Raw genomic sequence first — 17,809 nt, forward strand, 5'->3', positions numbered from 1 at the left:
TGTGGGGAAGCTCTGTGTGCTCTCAGGATATCTCCAGGAGCCAGCTGGTTCTTCCCCGTCAGGGATAATTGCTGAGAAGCCAGGTCCAAGGACCGCATTTCTGGCTGGAAGGCCACAGGGGAATGAGAGTTACAGGAAGGGTGTAAGGATAATTTTGGCAGCAAGTTAAGTGGTGCTACCTGTGAGTAGGTCATCAATAGGCATGAGGCCAAGACTGAAAAAGCCCAACTTTGGGAGTTTACCAAGGGTAGACACCGCACCAAGGACTTAATGGCTTGGTAACAAAAGGGCCAAATGCTTCCATGGCTGAGAGTTGGCACAACAATGGATCTGTAAAAATCACCCTTGTCTGGTGAGTAAATAGGCTAGAGGGAAAATCACCTGGACCACAGGCAGCTAACTCTATAGGAGTCCAAGCATGACCACACTATAGCAATCTGAAAGATGCTCAGCCTTCACTAATCACAGCACACTACAGCTCTGTGTTACCCATCTGACTGTCACAATGGGCCAGAAAAGTGAGTTTAAGCTGCTCTGCTAATACAAAGCTTTCTTGCACAATATGGCAGAAGACAGCCACATCATTACTCTAACCATCAGCCCCTACCCGCCACAAAGCAGCACAAAAGAAACAGGAACATATTGTTGGCTACCAGCGGAGCGATCTAAGGAAATGTTCTGTATCTGGGCTATATCAATGTGAGCATCTTGGTTGTGATATTGCACTATAGCTTTGCAAGATGTAACCACAGGAAGAAGTGGTGAATCCAGTAATGAGTTTAACGTCTCTGCATTATTTCTTACACAGCAGCATGGGAAACTACAATTCATTCAAAAAATTTAATTAAAAAACAAACATACTGTTGGCTGCTCAGTGATTCAGGCTTTAAGACCCATCTACAACTCTTTTTTTTAGGCTTTATGATATGAAAATACTTGACACCAACTTATATTTAATATGTTCAATACTAAGTTCTGTCAATAGGTAAAAGGATATGGGGATATATTTATTGTCACCAAATACTGAATTCTCTCTAAACAACTATAGTTTTTGGCTTAGTACACAAATATCCTAAGGAAAAAGATTAATATCAAGTTCAACTTAATTGAACACAGGTAAGAGATACAAAATAATTATAAAAGAAATAAATATTAAATTTAATCTCTAATATCCAAATTCTAAATCAACACAAGGACTTTTTTACTTAAATTCTCACTAAAAGAAGTTGGAAGAAAGAACCTGGGGCAGAGGTTGAGGAGATCTGACCTGCAGTCTTATCCAGTTTACCCTGAAAATAATGCCATAATTTCTTTGTACCTTGATTTTCTCATCTATAAATGGACAACGATAGTATTTGCCTTGCCAATTTTATAAGGATGCTGAGAGGATTAAATAGATGTGAAAGCACTTTGAAAATTTAAAAACACTCTATCAAGCATTACTACAGTAGTGAAAAGGAAAACCCCTAATTATTATAGCAATCTATAATTTGAGGAGACAGAAGTCTGGGGAAGCAAGCCTCTTCTAATCTTAAAAAAACTTAATTAAAGTTACAACAGATGATTAATCTGATTCTTACATAAGACGTTAATTTAGCTGTTACTCTAATGATTAAATTTGTAAGTCATTGGGAAAAGTCAGTTCCCAGAAAGTGTCACAAAAGATCCTGAGGAAGAAAATCAATAGTGTCTACAAAAAATATAAACAATTGTAATAGATTCCGCAAAATTCAACCACATTGCCAAAAAGTCTTCAAATTCTCACAAAATCTCTGAAATTCTCTTAAAAAAATCTAAAAATGTGAAAAATCCAAATTACTACCTCTGAATGACACAAACTACCAAAATTAAATGAATGTTGGTATTTATCAATACTAACAGACCTGTCAGCAAGAAACTAACATCTGAGCGACTCCCACACTGGAGAAGATCCAACACTAATAATCAAAAGAAACAGCCTACTGGGGGTACTCTCTGTAATGACTCAGTCATAAAAAGCAATGAGAAAGCAAACTATGCTGTTTCTAGTTTCATTTCACATTATGCCTAGAATTTATAAACATGTATCTATTACCATATTTAGAAGTATCATTTGATTCCATACCTTCTGCCCAGGATCTGCTTTACTTTCATAACTGTATTTGAAATATTTCTTATTCTATTTTGTTTTGCTGCCAACCCAACAATCTGAAAAAAAACACACATATATATGTATATACACACATATAAAACAATCAATGTAATTTTAAATTATTTTAAAAGCACAAAAATGAGGGGACTAGTACCTCTTCATTTGCTGAGTAAGCAACAACAGCTGGAGTAACTCGGTCACCGGCATCATTTGCAACCACACCAGCCCGGCCATCCTAGAGAAGAAAATACAACTATATTAGTTCTGTTGAAATGAAATACAGTCTCATTAGATGTATTCAGACGTGTGCACCAGTGTTACTTTGCTATCTGTGTGGAAAGAAATACCGCTCTATTAATATTTTAAATTCGCAGATTTAATTATCATTTAATTTCCTGGTTTTTATAGAAGGCCTATAATTCCATGAAGAACTGCTTCATGTTTTCATTCTGCTCTGCAAAGTCAACAATTGAATCAAAAGTAATAATAACCTTTCTGTACACAAGACGAAGCCTGTTATTAGGTATTAGGTTACCTTTCCTACTTCTCTACTTACCTTTTTTTTTTTTGTGACAGAGTCTTGCTCTGTGTCCCAGGCTGGAGTGCGGAGTGCAGTGGCAGATCTCAGCTCACTGCAACCTCTGTCTCCCGGGTTCAAGCGATTCTCATCCCTCAGCCTCCTGAGCAGCTGGGATTACACGCCTGGCTAATTTTTTTGTATTTTTAGTAGAGGCAGTGTTTCACCAAGTTGGCCAGGCTGGTCTCGAACTCCTGACCTCAAGTGATCCGCCAGCCTCGGCCTCCCAAAGTGCTGGGATTACAGGTGTGAGCCATCGCGCCGGGTCCCTTTCTCCCTATTTCTACAAATGAAGTGGCATTATACCCTTTGGCTTTTACCAACAAGTCATTTGACATTTAAACGCGGGACTAGTGGCAGCGCAGTTCATGATTATGGTTCCTTCTGCATCCCCATTGATGAGAGAAAGGCCACAAGTCCTGTCAAGCTCTCCCTTCCAGAAAGGCCACCTCTGTAGGGCACGAACAATCTGGCTTCCCACCCAGGCAGCTTCACTGGACCATCAGCTCCAGCTACGTACTGCAGCCTCCCCGCCCCTCTTTGGCATAGACTTTAGGGCCCAGGGCAGCGAGTACTGCGGCCTTGCAGTCCCCAGGACCACCGCCTTCAAGTACCTGCGGCCACGACTTCCCTAGAACCGCCCACCCACGGGAATCCTGAGGCCCAGACATCAGCGAGAGCCGTTCCAGGATTCTGAGGCCAGGACGTCCCCATGACCGCCCCCCCAGAAAAAAAAAGTCCTCGCAGCCCCCACCTCCCCAGGACTCCCCAGGCACCCAGCGGCCCCGCCGTCTCCGGGATCCCCCGGGCACCCAGCCACTCCGCCGTCCCCGGGACCCCCGGGCCTCTCGCGGCCCCGCCATCCCCGGGACCCCCCCGGGTATCCCCCGCCCTGACGCCCCTGGGACCCTGCGCGCCTGCGTCGCCAGGAGCCTCCGCCGCGTAGCAGAGAACTTTCTGGAGAAGCCGCCGGGGGCGACGCCGGGACCGCCAGGCCCTCGGCACAGAGTGTCCTCGCCACTCCACAACATCTCTAGGCGGGCGACACGCCGCTCTCAAGCCTGTGGATGACCCCGCGCCGGAGAATCGGATGGCCGTCATGAAGCCGTAATCCAGCTCCGCGGCCCCTCACCTTATAGACGGCCACACAGGCTGAGGTGCAGCCCAGGTGAACTCCGATGGCCGCCATGAGGCGGCAGGGACGGCGGCGGCAGAAATGAACGGGTCCCCCAACAGCGGCAGCTACCAGCCGCCCTACGGCCCCATCAGGCTCAGCGGAGCTTCACGTTCCCGCCCGCCCCCTGCGTCTGGTCGCCGCCAATCAGCGTGAAGGTTCCGCCTTTCTTCACGTGCAGCCGGCGAGTAGCTTCAGCGCGTCTCTACGTGCTCGAGGCAGGGGGGCGGGGCGCGAGGGGGGGGAACTGCACGTGCGCAGGCGCAGCGGGGGAGGGCCGGGAAAGGCTCCTTCGCTCCGCCTCCTTCCTGCCCCTTCCGTGAAAGCCAATGGAAACTCTCAGTTCAGTTGCGTCACTTGTCCTGGCAACTAAGGGCAGATTCTTTCCAACCTCTCACTCTACGCCTCAGCCCTCTTCCGCACCGCGGTGGGCGGTGGGCGCCGGTGGCGGAGGTGATTGAAGCTGCTGGTCTAGCATGTGGTGCGCGAGCCCAGCTGCCGTGGTGGCCTTTTGCGCCGGGCTTTGGGTCTCTCACCCGGTTCTGGCGCAGGGCCAGGAGACCTGGGGGCGGCCGGGGGCCGACTGTGAAGGTGAGCGGTGTGAGACCTGCTTGCATGGCGGCGGCCCCGCGCTGTAGCGCAGCTGCTGTCTGATTTGGCTTCTCCTGGCCCTGGCTATAAATAGCATTTCACCCAGGAAATGCAGGCCCTGCCCCTCGTTTTAGATCGCCCAAGCCCAGATGGAGCAAAAGCTCAAGCCCGGCCTGGTGGCAACGCGAGGCCACGTTGTGGTGTTGCTGTGAATATTAAACTTCAGCAGTAAAAGCTGGTGGGTTTGTATTTGGGTTAGAGTTTATGTAAAGACTGCTAGATTCAGATGATCCTGGCGCCAGATGGACTCTGCTGCTTCCAGCCAGCAAGATTTGCCTCCCCTTGCACAGAAGACGTCTTTCAAGTCCGAGCTAGCTGGTGACTTCCAAAAGGAAAACAAAACATGACGTTGAGCTGAGTGGCTTAAATCAGAGGACATAGCTAACATTTGTTAGGACTCTGTTGGCGAAAGTGACTTTACAAAGGAGTGCATTGACTGCTTGGGAGCGAGTACAATACAAAAAAGTGATTCCTTTTTGTTCACGGTATCTCAGCTGTGGACTTACAGTCAGAGCACGTGGGTCTGTCTCCCACCAAGCCCACTAGCTCTGAGACTTTGGATTTTGCAAAATCAGCCTACTTCACTTTAGAGATCTGTTAACAAAGAGAGGATTAGTGGCTATGCTAGCCCATTGCTTCTGGACTCCTGTAGCGCTCACTCTGTGTTTTATTTAAAATAATTAGCTTAGATGTATATACCCTGAGCTGGAAAATCTGTCCCTAGTGAACAGGGAATTGTAGGTTCATCATATATGTTGAGTGAATGGATGGGTATAGTCCGTACTAAAAAAAAATTTTTTTTTTTTGAGACAGAGTCTCACTGTGCTGCCAAGGCTGGAATGCAGTGGCACAATCTCAGCTCACTGCAGCCTCCACCACCGGGTTCCAGCGATTCTCCTGCCTCAGCCTCCTGAGTAGTTAATACTACATATGCCACCACCACGCCCGACTAATTTTCATATTTTTAGTAGAGATGGAGTTTCATCTTGTTGGCCAGACTGGCCTTGAACCCCTGACCTCAGGTGATCGGCCTGCCTCAGCCTCCTAAAGTGCTGGGATTATAGGCATGAGCCACAGCGCCCAGTACTTAAAGTCTTAATAATTGGAGTCCGGCTTTCTGTCAGCTCTGCAATAATTAAACTTTTCTCCAGAAACTTATAATATCTACATGATGTTATTACTTGATATAAAGATATTTGTTTAGCTGAGTTATAATTTTGCTCAAAACTGTGCTATAATTGTGTCCTGTACTTTTAAAGCAGAATTTGTGAGGCAAAGACAATTGATTTGATGACTCATCTGTAGCTCCTGCTTGTAAACATTTCAAGAGAGACAGCATCTGGATTAATTAAATGGGAAGCTTATGCTGTGTCTGTCCTAAATTTATTACAGCATGCTGTGATTAACTTGCATGTCTGACTAACGTGTGTGTGTGTGTGTGTGTGTGTGTGTGTATTTCATTTGTTAGGTAAAGAAGCTGTATTATCAAATAGGAAGGACATAACAGTTTGGGAACTAGAAGAACTAGATTCTGCATCCAGCTCTTTTTTTTTTTTTTTTTTTTTTTTGAGATGGAGTTTTGTTCTTGTTGCCCAGGCTGGAGTGCAATGGCACCATCTCGCCTCACTGCAGCCTTCACCTCCGGGGTTCAAGCAATTCTCCTACCTTAGCCTTCTGAGTAGCTGGGATTACAGACATGCACCACCACACCCAGCTGATTTTGTATTTTTAATAGAGGTGGGGTTTCTCCATGTTTGTCGGGCTGATCTCAAACTCCTGACCACAGGTGATCTGCCCACCTCAGCCTCCAAAAGTGCTGGAATTACAGGCGTAAATCCAGCTCTATTACTGCTTGTGAGTGATCCTTCCTCCTCAGCCTCCTTTCTTATTTACAACTTAATTTCTTCTCAATGTATTTTGTTACATTTACAAAGCATTTTGAAAAAAATCAAATTCACTGGCTACATTTGAAAATTGGGAGATTTTATGTAAAAATTCACGTTTCTGGCTTTTCTCAAAAAACCAGATGACCTGGCAAGATTGGCCCATAGGGCCATACAGTGAAAACTGGCTATTGGCTGCTCTTTTTAGAAAGGACTTGGGTTTTGAGTTATTACCTGCCCCTACCCCGCCCTTGATCAAATTGCTTAACTCTTCATTTTCCTTGCCTGGCCCCTGTAGCTATTCAAGTTGGTGAGTCCTCCTGAAGCAGGAGCAGTGAGGAACAAACCTCTCGAACACGGAACTGAGGAAGAAAGTGGCTTTTTATTCTGCCGGGAGCTACAGGGGCGTGGGGGGGGGGTCGGTTACAGCCTCATTTACCGAGCTCCCGGAGAAGCAGCTTCTCTCACCTTTTATAGGCTTACAACACTAAAGGCGAAACTGAGGCAAAACTGTCATTGTCCATTTGCTGGACGTCCGACCTTACAGTCCTTTGGCTTTACTGATTTGCTAATTCATATGCAGTGTGAGCGGGGACCGGCAGGGGAGGGGGCTTACAGAGACAAGGCAAAGGCAGTAAACTATTAGTTGGCAGGGGTGTTTCAGGAGGGAGACTGGACCATGCAGATGTGGGGGCATGACCCAGTGCCAGGCTCCAGACTGTAGGGATAACATTCATTTGCAACCTTTCCAAGGCTTACAGATAGCAGAGACGCTAGGAACTGAAAAGGGAGTCATCTTCCTAGCTCTTTGGTATTTTATTTTATTTTTTCTCTTTTTCACCCTCCTTCCCAACTGGAGGGGAGGGAGGGAGGGAGGAGGTGGAGACTGGGAAACAGAAGGAGGTGACGGGGGCGGGGGGGGGATCTCCCCGTTACCACGTTAGCTAATGTGAGGTTTTACTGGAAAAATGTAAATATTTTTGAATCTCTTTTAAAAAATTATGGCTATTTTTAAAAACTTTTTATTTTAAAATAATTATAGATTCACTTATAGGATTACCTTTAATAAACATAAAACTACAACATAAATAAAAGAAGTATGGCTATCTGAGGTTATTTTGGCAATAAAGACGTCCCAGGAAACTTAAGAAGTTACTAATTTGTTAGGGCATTTATGGCTCTTCAAATAAGTCCCAAAAATGAGTTTCCTTTCTTACCTTGACTTCTCTGTGGTATGTGACACCCACCATTGACATCTTTCCCTTTCAGAAACTGTCTTCTCTTCATGGTCGTGATACTGCTTTTTTCCTTCCTGTCTCTGTGCCCACTGTCCACTGTGTCTTTGCTTCTGGTTCTTTAGCCATAGCTTAAGATGTTCCAGGGCTCTGTCCTCCGCCTTTTTCTCTTCTCAGTCTACACACTCTTCTGGGCAACCCAAACCAACCAGTCTAATTAATCTCTAAACTTGCTTGGGCCTGGTGGCTCACATCTATAATCCCAGCACTTTGGGAGGCTGAGGCGGGCAGATCATGAGGTCAGGAGTTCGAGACCAGCCTGGCCAACATGGTGAAATCCTGTCTATACTAAAAATACAAAAATTAGCAGGGCGTAGTGGCAGGCGCCTGTAATTCCAGTTATTTAGGAGGCTGAGGCAGGAGAATCACTTGAACCTGGGAGGCAGAGGTTGTAGTAAGCAGAGACAGTGCCATTGCACTCCACCCTGGGTGACAGAGCGAGACTCCATCTCAAAATAAATAAATAAAAATTAATAAATAATTATCTAACCTTATATCCACTGACCTTTCTAGAGTCCCAGGCCTTGCATCCAATTGACTAGTGAACATCCCCTCTTGGATATCGTATACCTCAACATCAACACAGTCAAAAAACCAAAGTCATCGTCCCCTTCCTGTCTTACTCCCCTAAACCTGTTACTGTCATGCTTACGGTGACAGCATGGGTCAACCAACCTAGATTCTTTCTGCCTTTTCGCTTACAGCAAATCTATCACTGAATCAATTCTGCCTCCTGGCTGGCCCTGCCCTTTTCTCTTTACCCAGGTCCAGGACCTCCTTACACACAGACCTTCCCCAGTTTTCCCCTCCTCATTGTCAAAACAGTGTTCTTCCTGCTATCTGTCTCCCTTCCACCTAGTTCCCTGGCAGGGCTATTAAATTACTTCCTTATTTAGTATCTTTCAGTGGTTTCCAAGTTTCCTCCAGGTGCCTCTCCTTTGTCTTCCCACAGCATCAAATACAATTCTCATATTGTTTAGGTCTCCTCTGAAAGTGTGCTCTGAAAGTCAAGACAGGGTCTCTCACCGCATCGTTTCCAGCGGCTACCGTAGTGCGTGGTGTATGGTAGGAACCCAGTTTGTTGAAGAAATGTATGCGTATATGCCGTGTTAAAATTTTGGATATCTTTCAGTGAGTCAAATGTAGATCTTGAAAAGGACAAGTTAGTATTTCTAACCTTCGTCACCTAGATGATACATTGGCAGAGTGATAGTTGAGGTGTAGAAATCATATGAAGGTATACTGTGGGAAATACAGTCAGAGAAATGAGGCACTGCAATACTGGGGTTTTTTTTTTGGTAGGAGGCAAGAATTAGAGGTTCCTAGGAGACTTTGATGATAGTTTGTTTCTTTCTTTTTCTTTTTCTTTTGAGACAGAGTCTTGCTCTGTTGCCCAGGTTGGAGTGCAGTGCCACAGTCTCAACTCACTGCAACCTGCGTCTCCCGGGTTCAAGTTATCCTCCCTCCTCAGCCTCCTGAGTACCTGGACTACAGGTGCATGCCACCACACCCAGCTCATTTTTTGTATTTTTAATAGAGATGAGGTTTCACTATGTTGCCCAAGCTGGTCTCAAACCCCTGAGCTCAAGTGATCCACCTACTTCGGCCTCCCAAAGTGCTGGGATTATAGGCATGAACCCCTGTGTCTGGCCTGATGATAGTTTCTGCTGACTTGTAGCATTGATCATTACGGTGGGTTTCTTCTTTGCATACTGGATATATTTGCCAGTTAAACTCAGCAAAATACATATTGAGAGAGATCTCATTTTTCACATTTAACACAGCAGATCCATTACACATGCCTTTTAACACTGTCTTCACTTGCCTTCTGGAATACCACTCACCCTTTGTTCTCATCCTACCTCACTGGCTGCTCCTTTCAGACTTTTTCTGGTTCTTTTCCATCTTCCCAATTTCTAAGCATTGAGGTTTCACAAGGCTGCGGTCCAGGACTGTCTCTTTTCCATTTCTCCTTACTTTGTAGTCTCATCTCAAAAACACCATTAGAATGTCGATGACTTGAAGATTTATTCATCCTAGATCTTACACCTGATCTCCAAATTTATATCTATCTAGCTGCCTTCTCACTCTTTCCAGTTGGATGTTATATTAGTCAAGGTTCTCCAGAGAAATAAAACCAGTAGGACCAAAGAGAACATATAATCTGTCTATATCTATATATCTCCTTAATATCTATAATATTTATCTATATAAAAAGAGATTTATTATAAGGAATTGGCTCACAAGATTATGAAGGCTAGGAAGTCCAAAGTCTGCATTGCGGGCAAGCAGGCTGGAGACCCAGGAGAGCCCGTGGTATGGATGAAGTCTGAAGGGAGTCTGCTGGAGAATTTCCTCTTGGTTAGGGAGACTGGTCTATTTTGTTCTATTCAGGCCCTCAACTAGTTGAGTAAGGACCACTCACATTACGGAGAGCAATCTGCTTTACCCAGAGTTCATCAATTTAAGTGTTAATATCATCCAAAAATATCCTCTAAGTTGCTACATAAAATTAACCATCACAGATGTCTAGAAGTATCTTGAAGTTCATATGTCAAGACTAGATTCTGGCCAGGTGTGGTGGTTCACACCTGTAAGCCAGCACTTTGGGAGGTTGAGGCAGGCAGATCCCCTGAGGTCAGGAGTTAGAGACCAGCCTGGCCAACATAACAAAACCAGTCTCTACTAAAAATACAACAATTAGCTGGGTGTGGTGGCATGCGCCTGTAATCCCAGCTACTCAGTAGGCTGAGGCACAAGAATCACTTGAATTTGGGAGGTGGAGGTTGCAGTGAGCCGAGATTGCGCCACTGCACTCTAGCCTGGGCGACAGAGTGAGACTGCATCTCAAAAAAAAAAAAAAAAGAAAGAAAAAGAAAAAAAAGGCTGGATTCCTATTTGTCACCATAAACTTGCTTCTCCTGCAATCTTTCTCATTTCAGCAAATGGCAACTCGACAGTTCCAATTTCTTTTTTTTCTTTTCTTTTTTAAAATTTTATTTTATTTTATTTTATTTTTATTGTTTAATCGGCCCGGCAGAGGCAGGGCCTCAAAAAATTGGGTTAAGACTCAGAATTGTTCCTCTCCACGGAAATCTTTAGTAAAAGGCAAAATATTTATACGATTTGAAGAGAAACCACAGTTCCAATTTCTCGGCCAAATTATTGGGATTATCTTTGATTTCTCTCTCTCTCTCCCCGGCTCTAACATGTTACATCTGGTTCATTAGTAAATTCTTTTTGCACTTCCTTCAAGATACGTCCAGAGTGCAACCACTTCCCATCACCTCTATAGTTATTACCCTGATCTAAGAGATGCAACTGTTTTGAGACCCTCTAAACTGGTCAGCTGGTCTCCCTGCTTTCTTTCCTGCTTCCTTGTAGTTCATTCTTCAGCAGCCTTCAGAGACGTCCTTTATGAATCATGTCAGAGCATAGCTCCTCTCTACTCAAAATCTTGAATGGCTTCCCTTCTCAGAGTGACATCCAGAGTCTTTACCATGCTTGAAAGGACCTCATTGCCCCGGCATGCTGCTGCCTATTTGATCTCTTTCGCTACTTGTCTCCCTCCTACTTTAGCCACGCTGGCCCCCTGGCTGGTCCTTGAATCCACCAAGGACACTCCTGCATTCGAGCCTTTGTATTGCTGTTCCTTCTGCCTGCAGAGTTCTTCCTCAAGTCATCCACTTAAATTGTTCTTCCACTGCGTTCAGGTGTCTGCTCGAACATCACTTTATCTAAGAGATCTTTCCTAACCAACTCATTTAGAATCAAACTGTTACCTTGTCACCCTCCATCCTCCTTACCATGGTTATCTTTCCTCTTGGCTACCTATACCTTTATTTGTTCTATCAGATGTAACTCTCACGGGCAAGGACTTTGTTTTCTTCATTACTGAGTCTCAAGAACCTAGAATATAGTTTTGCATGTATTCTACAGTGACTAGTCGCTTAATATTTGTTAAAAACACCAGTGACTGGCTATTATATTTAGTATTCTGTTCATGTTAATAGCATTAGAAATACGAGGTCCAGCGCAGTGGCTCCCACCTGTAATCCCAGCACTTTGGGAGGCTGAGGTGGGTGGATCACGAGGTCAAGAGTTCGAGACCATCCTGGCCAACATGGTAAAACCCCGTCTCTACTAAAACTAAAATAATTAGCTGGGTGTGGTGGCACGCACCTGTAGTCCCAGCTACTCAGGAGGCTGAGGCAGGAGAATCACTTGAACCTGGGTGGCAGAGGTTGCAGTGACCTGAGATCAAACCATTGCACTCCACCCTGGTGACAGAGCAAGACTCCGTCTCAAAAAAAAAAAAAGAAAAAAAATATATGACCTTTAGGCTCTAAAAGATGACATGACTGGTCAGTCATCTGAAAATACTGGATAAAATGAACAATGTGAAAATATTTTCAAGTATGAGTTGGGCGGGCATACCCAGAAACCAACAACGAAGTGGAAGTGTGAGTCCAGTGGGTTGAAGGGAGCACTGAAGCTGGATTTACCCTGGAGCATTTGTTAGCCAGGTGATCTGAACTAAAGTGTTTGTGGTTCCGGACTAAATGAAGACAAATCCCAGGCATTTCCAAGTGAGGAGTGCGAGAGCAGATCCTCTCCCAATTAATTCAGGGCCCCAAAGACCAAGCCCTTCATTATAAAAGGTGAACTGAAAATAACTACAACCTATTTCCGTCTTTAGAGACTAAAAGAAATGGTTTAACTTGAACGTTTTACTGAATAAAAGGAAAAACACAGCTCTTTCTTGATAACTTGTAATTATGAGCTCATTCACATAGGGGTTGAAGACCCCATTCACACTACGCGGATGATCTGAAATATCTCAAACTGATAATTTAGTTGAAAGTGATTTTAAGTAGATCGTATCCTCAGGCATCAGCAAATGTGAGTCTTGCTTTTATTTTGTTTTTTGAGACAGAGTTTTGCTCTTGTTGCCCAGGTTGGAGTGCAATGGTGCGATCTCGGCTCACTGCAACCTCTGCCTCCCGAGTTCAAGCAATTCTCCTGCCTCAGCCTACCAAATACCTGGGATTGCAGGCACCTGCCACCACTCCTGGCTAATTTTTGTATTTTTAGTAGAGACAGGGTTTCACCATGTTGGCCAGGCTAGTCTTGAACTCCTGACCTCAGGTGACCTGCCCGCCTTAGCTTCCCAAAGTGCTGGGATTACAGACGTGAGCCACTGAGCCAAGCCAACAAATGTGAATCTTACTTACAGGAACCCACATTCAACCTAGTCCTCAATTTATACAGTTAAAGGTCTAAGAAATAGAGCTCCTATTTAAAAAAGTCACGAACCCCTAGGTAAGAAGGGCACAATAAGTGATGGCCAGTTGAGACAAAGAACAGAAGAGGCGCACCCTGCAATGGCTTCAGGTATGGAATAATCAGGCATAGCAGTTATGTTTTTAATTAATTAATTTATTCCTTTATTTATTATTTATTTTTTTGAGACAGAGTCTTGCTCTGTTGCCCAGGCTGGAGTGCAGTGGCACGATCTTGGCTCACTGCAACCTCCGCCTCCCGGGTTCAAGCAGTCCTCCTGCCTCAGCCTTCTGAGTAGCTGGGACTACAGATGCCACCACATCCAGCAAATTGTTTTTTGTATTTTTAGTAGAGAAGGAGTTTTACTGTGTTAGCCAGATTGGTCGTGATATTCTAACCTCGTGATCCACCCGCCTCAGCCTCCCAAAGTGTTGGGATTATAGGTGTGAGCCACCAAGCCTGGCCCAGAAATTGTTTTTCATGTTTAAAGAAACATAGAACATAAACCTAACCCATCCCTACCCATAGGGGACTATAAGGAAATTTACCTTGACACTAAGCAAAGTAGAAAAAAGAAAAAATACATATCACTGAGAGATGATAACGACAAAATATCCCTCAATTGTATCTGCTCCCAAAATTCACATCAGAGGTCCAAAAACTTCAAGCAATATATTTAGTTTAAAGCAATGCCTGGCTAGTTGCCCTTAGACCCTGAGAAATACAAACACAAATCCTTACTGGAAATAATGCTCCTTTATCTCGGGCTTCAGACAATCTTCACAAATAAGTTTTGAGGGCTGTGAGTATCGTGTAGTAAAAAATAAGCAAGCACACAAAGAACACACCAGGAACAAGAAACTATAGAAATAACAACAAATAGAAATGTACTCTGGGCCAGGCGTGGTGCTCACACCTGTAATCCCAGCACTTTGGGAGGCTGAGGTGGGTGAATCAGGGGGTCAGGAGTTTGAGACCAGCCTGGCCAACGTGGTGAAACCCCCGTCTCTACTAAAAATACAAAAAAATTAGCCAGGTGTGGTGGCATACACCTGTAATCCCAGCTACTTGGAGGCTGAGGCAGGAGAATTGCTTGAACCCGGGAGGTGGAGGTTGCAGTGAGTCGAGAATGTTCCAATGCACTCCAGCCTGGGCGACAGAGCAAGACTCTGTCTAGAGGAAAAAAAAAATACTCGGAAGACTTCAGACATGGATCATAAATAATTATGTTTAGTGTGTTTAAAGATATAAAAACAAGCTTGAAAATATTGTCAAGAAATAAGAAACTAGAAGAAAGGACCTAACAAGCCTACCACTTTAGCCTCTTCAGTAGCTGGGACTACAGGTGTGCGCAAAGACAATCTCACTGTATTGCCCAGGCTGGTCTCAAACTCTGGTCTCAAGCGATCCTCTGGCCTTGGTTTCCCAAAGTGTTGTGATTACAGGCGTAAGCCACCGCACCCAGCCTGATTTCACTTTAGGCTCACAATGATGGAACATAAAGACTTACGCAGACCACCAAGGGGCTTCACTCAAGATTCTTATTCAGGTTTTTCTCTGTGCTTAGAATTATGCTATCTCAAGGTGATAGCCTATAGATAGCTATTTTTTATTTTAGGGTTAGCCAAATTTTGTGAAAAAGTTATCATTTTAGGTAGAACTTGGTTCCAATGATTGATTGATTCAATAAGCTGATATGACATGCATTTAGGCCTAATACTAAACTAGTAGCAACGGGCCTGAAATCATTCTTTTTATTTATATTTTTTATTTTCTTGAGACAGAGTTTTGCTCTGTCACCCAGGCTGGAGTGCAGTGGCTAGATCATAGCTCACTGCAGCCTCCATATGCCGGGCTTAAGTGATCCTCCCACCTCAGCCTCTCGAGTATCTGAGACTACAGACATGCACCACCATGCCTGCTTTTTTTTTTTTTTTTTGTAGTAGTAGAGACAAAGTCTCACTATATTGTCCAGACTGGTTTCAAATTCCTGGACTCAAGTGGTCCTCCTGCTGCTGCCTCCCAAAGTGCTGGAATTATGGGTGTGAGCCACCATGCCCGGACCCAAAATCAGTTGAATCCATTGATATGTGGCATTGAGCCGTATGGATTTTTTAATGTGGTTAGCGGGTCATACGCATAGGGGTGGTGGTGGTGAAGTTGTGCATACAGACATATTTGTTTGTTCCTTCTAGTATGTAAAGAATTCTTGAACCGATTCTACAAGTCATTGATAGACAGAGGAGTTAACTTTTCGCTGGACACTATAGAGAATGAATTGATCAGCTTTTGCTTGGCTACCAAAGGAAAAGAAAACCGCCTGGTATGGTAAATTTCACCTTTCATTTTTCCCATGTGCTTGAAGAAAACTGCTAATAGTTTCATTTCTCTTCTTAGACGTGATGTTCTCCTGTGTGATGTTTGCCTCAAGCATGTCCATTGTAGAGCACGCAGCAGGCAGAAACCCGTCTTCCAGTGACATGTAGTTCTATGTGTTTTCATCCAGAATATTTCCAGCTGTACTTTGCTTTCTGAGTATACCACAGACAATCAATTCTATGTTTTCTTTTTTCGAGGCAGAGTCTTGCTCCGTTGCCCAGGCTGGAGTGCCGTATCACGATCTCGACTCACTGCAACCTCCACCTTCTGGGTTCAAATCATTCTCGTGCCTCAGCCTCCTGAGTAGCTAGGATTACAGGCATGTGCCGCCACACCCAGCTAATTTTGTATTTTTTGTAGAGACAGGGTTTCTCCATGTTGGCCAGGCTGGTCTTGAACTCCTGACCTCAAGTGATCTGTCCATCTTGGCCTCCCAAAGTGCTGGGATTACAGGCGTGAGCTACTACGCCCAGCCCAATTCTATGTTTTCTTAAATGAAATTATGAAACTGAATTCCTAATGAGAATTTACCATCCTGAGTTAAGAGTGAATGGGCTTTCCATTTCTTACCAAGACAATTAGACAAACTTATCAAAATATTTTACATTATTATTTATACACAATTAATGAAGTATTTATATTTTCTTCTAATGAGATGAATGTGATGTTTCCTGGGTATACGCATATGGCTTGTTTCAATACACTGTTTTATACCACTAAAGACAATTTTGGGCCAACTCCTTTTTGCCTAATATTGTCAGATTGTCAGTTACATCTGCATGTTGACTGGTCACCATGGATGTGTTGTAAAGCTCATGCCATTTATCCGTATCATTAAGGTCTTTCTATCTATATTATTTTGAGACAGGGTCTCCCTCTGTCTCCCAGGCTGGAGTGCAGTGGTGTGATCTTTGCCATCTGCAGCTTCAACCTCTCGGGCTCAAGTGATCCTTTGACCTTAGCCTTGCAAGCAGCTGGGACTACAGGCACATGCCACCACGCCCAGCTAATTTTTGGATTTATTTATTTATGTTTGGAGAGTCAGGGTTTTGTCTTGTAGCCCAGACTGGCCTGGAACTCCTGAGCTCTAGCGATCCACCTGCCTTGGTCTCCCAAAATGCTGGGATTATAGGTATGAGCCACTATGCCCCGCCAATGTTTATATTTTTAAATGTAAAATTCTGAAGACAGGGAACTTGAATGTCAGAATTGCCTGATGGAAAAAGACATGGGTTCTAGAGCCAGTGTGCTGGACTTTATAATTCTGTCTGTTGTATTGCTAGATAGGGGGATCTTCAGTTGGCTTGGGTATAAAATATGGATAATAACAGTACTTACTTCACAGGACTGTTGTGAGGCATAAATAAGTTAATACCTTAAAACATTGAGAGCAGCACCTGACACAGAGAAAACACTTAGTATGTGTTAACTCTTCTTATTAGTCTTTTAACACCATGTGAATTGTAGGCACTTCTAATTAGGATGATCACGAGAACAGAGTCGCTTGTTTCCTGGCGGCTTAGTCAGCAGAAGTTAAAATTTAATAGCTGGACCAGGAAAATGAGGTTAACCTCTTTCTTCCTTTTTTTTTTTTTTTTTTGAGATGGAGTCTCACTCTGACGCTCAAGCTGGAGTGCAGTGGCATGATCTCGGTTCACTGCAACCTCTGCCTCCTGGGTTCAAGCAAGCAAGTGTGGCTCATTTCTGTAGTTTTAGCAGAGATGAGTTTTCACTGTGTTGACCAGACTGGTCTCGAACTCCTGACCTCAACTCATCTGCCTACCTCAATCTCCCAAAGTGCTGGGATTACAGGCGTGAGCCACTGCTCTCAGCCTACCTCTTTCTTACTTCTTGGTGCTGTATTTGCATTCCTTGCTGTCTTCATTGTCTGGAACACTCAATTCTTTTCATTTTCCTTCAGTGCTATTATCTAGGAGCCACAAAAGATGCAGCCACGAAGATCCTAAGTGAAGTCACGCGCCCAATGAGTGTGCATATGCCTGCAATGAAGATTTGTGAGAAGCTGAAGAAGTTGGACAGCCAGATCTGTGAGCTGAAATATGGTATAACACAGCCCAGTGTTTTCCCCAACATGTCCAATGGATTGCCAGACCTCTAAACTTGGGACCATGTTTTCTAAAAGTTCAGTGTTAGAAGGAAAGGAATTCATCACTCACCAATAACTTGCTGGGCTGATGAATGGTACCTATGACCATTTGAGTTTCTTTGAGGGAGGACAAATAAATAGTACAGGCATAATCAGCATTAGGTTGGCCGGGCGTGGTGGCACATACTTGTAATCCCAGCACTTTGGGAGGCAGAAGCGGGCGGATCATGAGGTCAGGAGATCGAGACCATCCTGGCCAACATGGCGAAACTCTGTCTCTACTGAAAATACAAAAATTAGCTGGGCGTGGTGGCACGTGCCTGTAATCC

General features: G+C 44.2%; 2 protein-coding genes and 1 non-coding gene across 4 annotated transcripts in view; 1 reads left to right on the forward strand and 2 right to left on the reverse strand.

The window, feature by feature from the left end:
• The window catches only part of HSPA14 (heat shock protein family A (Hsp70) member 14), a 30,952-nt gene extending 26,862 nt beyond the window's left edge, over positions 1-4,090 (reverse strand). For both annotated transcript variants that reach the window (XM_032244012.1, XM_032244013.1), the window contains exons 1-3: positions 3,841-4,090; positions 2,286-2,366; positions 2,105-2,187 (exon numbers count right to left, since the gene is read on the reverse strand). In XM_032244012.1, the coding sequence (XP_032099903.1) occupies positions 2,105-2,187; positions 2,286-2,366; positions 3,841-3,897 (221 nt within the window). In that variant the 5' untranslated portion in view covers positions 3,898-4,090. The remainder of the gene's footprint in view (positions 1-2,104; positions 2,188-2,285; positions 2,367-3,840) is intronic.
• A 139-nt stretch (positions 4,091-4,229) lies between these two features.
• Positions 4,230-17,809, forward strand: part of CDNF (cerebral dopamine neurotrophic factor) — an 18,820-nt gene continuing 5,240 nt past the window's right edge. Inside the window, exons 1-3 of the mRNA XM_032244014.1 lie at positions 4,230-4,473; positions 15,190-15,317; positions 17,295-17,436. Coding sequence (XP_032099905.1) covers positions 4,359-4,473; positions 15,190-15,317; positions 17,295-17,436 — 385 coding nt within the window. The 5' untranslated portion in view covers positions 4,230-4,358. The remainder of the gene's footprint in view (positions 4,474-15,189; positions 15,318-17,294; positions 17,437-17,809) is intronic.
• LOC116527264 lies at positions 10,742-10,857 on the reverse strand. The gene has a single exon (XR_004258460.1). It is a non-coding gene; the product is annotated as a U5 spliceosomal RNA (small nuclear RNA).

The sequence above is a fragment of the Sapajus apella genome, unplaced genomic scaffold, assembly GCF_009761245.1.
Source record: "Sapajus apella isolate SASKATOON/1434 unplaced genomic scaffold, GSC_monkey_1.0 scaffold53, whole genome shotgun sequence".
NCBI lineage: Eukaryota > Metazoa > Chordata > Mammalia > Primates > Cebidae > Sapajus > Sapajus apella.